General features: G+C 43.0%; 1 protein-coding gene across 1 annotated transcript in view; it reads left to right on the top strand.

The window, feature by feature from the left end:
* Positions 1-5,519: 5,519 nt before the first annotated feature.
* Positions 5,520-6,933, top strand: part of LOC109914679 (zinc-binding protein A33-like) — an 18,402-nt gene continuing 16,988 nt past the window's right edge. The window contains exons 1-3 of the mRNA XM_020514286.2: positions 5,520-6,139; positions 6,240-6,335; positions 6,429-6,662. Of these exons, the coding sequence (XP_020369875.2) occupies positions 5,738-6,139; positions 6,240-6,335; positions 6,429-6,662 (732 nt within the window). The 5' untranslated portion in view covers positions 5,520-5,737. The remainder of the gene's footprint in view (positions 6,140-6,239; positions 6,336-6,428; positions 6,663-6,933) is intronic.

Genomic DNA, 6,933 nt, shown 5'->3' with positions numbered 1-6,933 from the left:
TCTCCGAGCTGCTTTCCCCCTCCCCCTTTCTGAAGAAGGATCCCAACCAGAAACTTAAACTTTCTTGTTCCTCTGATGCTGCCTGGCCTGCCGTGGTCCTCCAGCTCCACCTCCTGTGATATATTCACCACCCCTCCTGACCTTCTGATCTCTGATGCTCAACATTCTGTACACAGCAATGGTCTCAGTTTTATCCCTCTGAGTCCCCACCTGAATTAATTTTGTGCATGAAGTGACATTGACCTTTTGTGTAGCTTTCGGATCTGTGCCCATTTCTTTGGGCAAGAGTCTCTCCCAATCCCATAGATCTCTTCACCAACATCTAACACTCTCCCTGCACCTGGTCTCCTCCCTCTGGCTTTCTACCTGCATTTAACCTTTTCATTGACAACTGTTGACATTACATTTGTTGCCTCGATTTCTCTGCCCTGTCCACCATTACCCATTCCAACCTATATCCCCCTGAACTTACTTCTCTCCATGCTCTTGGATCCAACGGTAGCATTGTAATCAAGGCTGCTTATAAATGTGATGCTGTTGTTGTCCGGTGGACCAACCTGCACATTGAAGAGGCTGAGTGCCAGCTCTCTGATACCTCCTCATATCTCCCCACAGACCATGTCCCCACCATACAACATCAGGCCATTCTGTCAGCTACAGTCACCAACCTCATTTCATCTGGTGACACCCTCCCCCAACCACCTCCAAGGTGATAGTCTGCCAGCCCCACACAACTTGCTTCTACCTCCTTCCCAAAATCCACAAACAAGACTGCCCTGGCAGGCCCATTGTTTCTGTCTGCTCCTGCCCCACAGACCTCATCTCTTCCTACCTTGACACCTGCAAATTTAATTTGAATCCGCACCGATCATCTGTAAAGCATCACACCCAGACCTACCCACTGACCTCTCCCTGCAACCTTGCAATTTCCATGGCCAATCCACCTACCCTGTACATCTTTGGACTCTGGGAGGAACCCAGAGGAAGCCCACACAGACACGGACAGTTCTCCGAGGCTGCAATTGAACCCGGGTCCCTAGTGCTGTGAGTCAGCAGTGCGAGCCATTGAGCCGTTAATAACAAAACATTGGCTTGGTCCAATCACTTACATTCACTGCACTCCAGTTTTGTTTTTCATTATTCTGCTGAAAATTCCAATGGGATTCACTCTGAGGAGCAAATTACAGGACACCTGTTTGAGGATCTTCGGGATCACAATTTCAAAACTTGATCACCAACGTCCAGTGAAATTGTGAAACAAGAGCAGAAATTGTTGGAAAAGCAGAGAGCGGGTCTAGCAGCATCGGTGGAGACAAATCCGAGTTAATATTGCGAGATTTTATATTATCTCATAATATTATGTTATTATGTCTTTACTAACTCACTCACCAGCTCGCGATATTCACTAATACCGCATTCCCGTTCATTCCATAATTTACCAATACCGCATTCCCGTTCATTCATTCATAACACGCTGTTTATATAGTAACTCGCTGTTTACCCTTTCCGAAATAGGGTCCTGACCCGAAACCTCAACCTTCCTACTCCTGTGATGCTGTCTGGTCTGCTATGTTCCTCCAGCCCCATACTATGTTATCGCTGTTTACTATAACGCGTTTTAATTCATTCATTCATTCACGATTGTTGCAGTGCATTTTTCTATTGCGAGATATAATCAATTAAAACGTTCCTTCCCATTCCATTACTATTTCTTCACACTTTCAAACCTTATCAGACCTATTTACATCAAAAGCTACCTCTGAATAAATATCAACGACTGCGAATTTATTCAGAAACAATACCCTCACCGCCAAAGTGTCTCCACGAACCATCCGAAACTATGAAAAGATTACAATATTAATCAGCCCCTTAGCAACCGTCTCTCGGGACTTGAATAGGTTGTAGAACTTCAAACAAGTTTCCTCCACCAGCATGTACCTGTTAAATACATATTGAATAGGGCCTCTGCTCACTTCACGAAAGTTACCGATAAAACAGCGCTTCTGTGAAATTGCATGAATGAATGAAACTCACTCCGGCAAATTGTAAACCAAATCTCACTACCCATCTGCAATATCCTTTATACTTTTTTTGTAGTGCATGTATAATTTCTAACTTATTTAGATCCTATACGTGTAGTATTATTACTAACATTTACTGACTTAAAAAACAAAAGGACTAACCTTTCTTAATTATGCAAGCAGACCGGACAGACACTCGAATCCGAGTAGCCAGAACTTCGCAATTGTTTAAACAATCTCCTGCTTCCCCAGGACAGATGTCACACAAACTTCTGTGTACAATAGATGAAAGTGTGTAACAGCATAGTGATAGAATTTTAACATGTGTAAGTACTGTGTATAAAGAGGCTGCTGTAATAACTGTACTTCGGGATTCCATCACCGCCTCGAACTGTGCTGCTGCGGATGTTCAATAACGAGGCTATTTTCTCCATTCCGCGATTTCGGTCGTTACTTGAAACACGATTCCACAATATTTAGCGTAGAGTGACCCTTCCATAGAACTCCAGCTAAAGTGCATTCCGATATCATACTCGGTGCACGGAGTTCCCTGTTAACTTCTGCGTTTCCAAAGCAGAAGTATTCAAGGCGAACAACTTTGACAGCGATTGGAGAGATCCTGATTGAAACCGCAGCTGGCGTCTCATGTATCTCTCGTCTCTTCACCTGAGGAAAGATAGGCCTGCCTCACAGCAAGTGTAACATAGATTCACCAGATTGTTCTCTGGGAGAATTGTCCTCTGAGCGGTGATCGAGTGGACGGAACCTTTATCCCCCAGAGTTTAAGAGAGTGAAAGGTGATCATGTTGATACGAATTCATAGGGACGATGCAAGGAGTTTGCTTCCTCTGGAACAGGAATGTTGTGCTCAGTACATGGAAATATTCTGGACAATAATCCGGGCGCCGATCAATCCATTGAATATCTGAGGACGGATTCCAGCCTGGGTACGGGGATTTAAATTCAATTAATTAGACATATTTTGAAAAAGAAACACGAAAAGTTCAATCTCAGTCTCGAATAAAAAGATGGTCTCAAAACCCGCACCGTTCAATCCAAGAGGAAATTTGCTGTCCTGGCCTGGTGTGGTCGACATATTACATCACACCTCCAGGAATGTGATTGCGACCAGTCCTGAAGAAGGGACCTGACCCGAAACGTCGACTCCTCTGCTCCTCTGATGCTGCCTGACCTGCTGTATCCCTCCAGCTCCGTATTGTATTGACTCCTGCACCAGCATCTGTAGTTCTTGCTATCTCTGATACTTACCCCTGCAAGTTCCATGAAACAGTTCTGGAAACATCAATAAAAAAAGAGAACGATTAAACTCTCTATAGGATGACAGAAACTTCCTAGGAGGTCCTTCAAAGTGCTGCTCAGAAACATCTCCAGAGCTGTGTCAAAATTGGGAAAATTGTGCCATAGCTGTGTCACAGCATCCTGCTTCATTCTTACTGACTGAGTCATACCTTATAACCAAAGTCCTATACTCCACCATTCCCATTCGTGAAATGGTCCTGTGCTCCATTCTGTTTGCTTTATGTAAAAATAAAATTCCCTGAGATTCTGCTGATACCTCATTTGTTAGTTATGTCTCAATGAAAACAACTGAATCATCCAGTGATAGTCAGGATAGTAATGAACCCATTCCTTATGTTCAGGACTGCTGGAGGAAATCTGATTATTTCGGTTTAGTTTTTTTTACATTCCTCGAAATTGTAGAAGGCGTATAGCAGATCCATTGCGTTGGAATAGGTCCACCAGGAATTCGTTGGAAGGAAAATTCCTTAAACTTCCTCCGAAGCAAGGTTATCCTTTGATAGTTAAAGGGATCACATCCGTGCACAGTTCACCAGCAGTAGACTTACCAAGGTCCAAAATAATTACAATGGAATCTTACATTTCAAATCTTATTGAAATAGAATCAAGAAGAAAATAGTGATATCGATCTGTTTCCCTCTACTGAAGCTGTCTGGCTCACAGAAGGAGGCCATTCAGCCAATTGTGCTCGTGAAAGTTGGAAAACATCAACAGGAACAGGACTGGGCCCTTCAGCGATATAAATCTGTTCGACTGTTTCATTTGATCGTGGAGAATCTCAATTCCTTTTAACCCACTTTAGTTACATATTCCTTAAACACTCAGTGAGCTCCAATAACCCTGGGGACTTGTCTGCTTTCAATACCAAACAAGTGCTCATTACTTTAAACCAAGTGATGATTTTTGTTCTCAGTTCCTCCCTTTCTATAAGCTGTGCATTTCCTGTTACGATTGGGCTGGTACTAGTGTCCTTCATTGTGAAAACTGAGGCAAGCTATTGATTTCGTGATTGCCATTTCTGTGTTAATTCACCAGTCTCATCCTCCTGTCTACCAGCGCTCACTTAAGCTGGTCTTTTTCCGTAAATATACTTAACGAAGCTTTCGCTGTCCATTTTTGTATTTTATGCTAGTTTTCTTTTCATAATTTGCCTTTGCTCTTTTTATTATTTTTTCGGAACCCTTTATTGATCTTTAAAAGTTTCCCACTCTTCCAGCCTGCCGCTGGCCTTTGCAATATGGTCTGCCTTAGTTTTTGTTTTTCTATTATCTTTAACTTCCATGCTTGGTCATGGGTGTATTTTTAAAACCAATTTTACAAACTTTATTTCTCTCTGGGTTATGTGTTCAGTTTGGAGGAATCGAACACCTCCCCAAATATCCACCACTGATAATGAACTGTCCTCTCTTTTCGTCTTTCTGCCCAGCCCACGACAGTCGCATTTGTCCTCATGCCTGAGTAATTATCTTTGCTTCACTCCAAAACGTGTGTGGACTCCAGTTTCATGCCCTCCAAAACTGAACTTGAATTTCTAACATACTATGATGCCTCTTCCCTGGAGGATCCTTCACTGTGAGATCATTCCTTAATCCCACCTCATTCCACAACAACAAATCCAGAGCAGCCTGATCCTTGGATGGTTCAGCAGCATATTGCTTCAAGAAACTATCTCGAACATTTTCAATGAGCCATCTCTTAGTAATACCGTCTGAATACATAGTAATCTCACCAATGATCATTGCTGTACCTTTCTTACAAGCCAGCAGTATTATTCCTGGTTGACAGTGTGTCACACTGTGGGAGTACTGTTTGAATGAAACTGAATTAAATTGAATTGAGATAACAAGGTTTAGAGAAGGGTCTAGGCCCGAAACGTCAGATTTCCTGCTCCTCTGATGCTGCTTGGCCTGCTGTGTTCATCCAGCTCTATACCTTGTTATCTCAGATTCTCCAGCATCTGCAGTTCCTACTATCTCTTAAATTGAATTGATATAGGTTCTTTGGGGGTTCTATTGATTACCCCCATGCTGATTTTCACCACAGGCTTTACAATCGGCATTGAGTTAAGTACAAAGTTCAAAGAAAACTTGATCCTGCCATCTCACCTCCTCCCCCTCTCTCTGCCCCTCCCACAATGTCAACATTCGATGGACCTTCACCCTCTGGTGCAGAGCTCACACTTTCTCGCCACGTTCAAATCCAGTTTCTCCGTCAAAATGTTGCCTTTTATTTATTCTTTCCTGTGAAAATGTTGATAGAACGAAGACTAGTTTTGTATAATGGTTCTCGAAGCCTTGCAGTTAAATAAATTGGGAAATCATTGAACTGAAAGTGTTCAGCGGCGCAGAAAAGTCCAAAGTAAAACTAGTTTTAATTAGAAAGTGCTGAGTTTGATCATGGCTTCCAGACAGCAGCTCCAGAGACTGACCGAGGAGACAGTTTGCCCCATTTGTCTGGATTTCTTCACCCACCCGGTTACACTGGAGTGTGGACACAACTTCTGCCGCTCCTGTATCACCCAGAGTTGGGAAAAGAAGGTAAACTCCTGCCCGGAATGTAGAGAGGAGTTTCCGGAAAGAAACCTCAGGGTAAATCGGGCCTTAGCGAATCTGGCCGAGGAGGCTCGAAAACTAAAGCTGGATCAGAAAGGGAAGGAAAGTAAACTTCACTGTGAGATACATCAGGAAGATCTGAAGCTGTTTTGTAAAACTGACAAGAAATTAACCTGTGTGATTTGTGTCACTGGGGAACAGAGAGAGCACTTCATCCCGAGTAAAGAAGCTGTTGAAATCTATAAGGTAAAGGGGGATATTTAATAAACTGAGAGTTACATCACATACGACTAATCCAGCACTTGAACTAACACATCCTGTTCTGCACTTTCTCTCCCAATTCCAGGATCAGCTGAAATCTTCCTTAGATTCTCTCACAGAGAAGAAATCGGCGGTTCTACAAACGGAACAGAACCAGAAACGGAAGATTTCCGAAGTGAGGGTGAGGTCTCCCTGTGCTGATTTTCTGGGATCTCGGTTAGTTTTGTTCTCTTTGTCGCGGGACATTAATGATGTTTCACATTTCATTTGGTAGGAACAGGCGAGCAGTCTGCAGACCCACATCACATCCGAGTTCACTAAAATGCACCAGATTCTAACTGAGAAAGAACAGAGTTTACTCAGTGATCTCAGGGAAGAAGAGGGAAGGATTCTAGAAACAATGGAGAAAAACCTTCGAGAGATTCAGGAGAATTTAAATTCTACTGAGGAGAAACTCTCAAAGTTGCAGAAACAGATGGAGCAAACAGACGAGTTGATATTTCCGAAGGTGAGGGAATATATTGCGGTTCAGTTCGTGGAAATTTCACCCATTTACAAAACAAAGCTGGTGGGATCATTCACATTTATATCGCAGTTAGTGAACGAAATAGAAACTGAATTAGAGATAGTGGGAACTGCCGATGCTGGAGAATCTGAGATAACAAGGTGTAGAGGAGAATGAACACAGCAGGCCAAGCAGCATCAGAGGAGCAGGAAAGCTGACGTTTCGGGTCTGGACCCTTCTTCAGAAATGAAGAAGAAGAAATGAAGAATTTCTG

This window comes from Rhincodon typus, chromosome 35, assembly GCF_021869965.1.
Source record: "Rhincodon typus isolate 14 chromosome 35, sRhiTyp1.1, whole genome shotgun sequence".
In the NCBI taxonomy this organism is placed as follows: domain Eukaryota; kingdom Metazoa; phylum Chordata; class Chondrichthyes; order Orectolobiformes; family Rhincodontidae; genus Rhincodon; species Rhincodon typus.
Note: the sequence above shows the minus strand (reverse complement) of the source record. Positions and strands in the feature narration are given on the sequence as shown.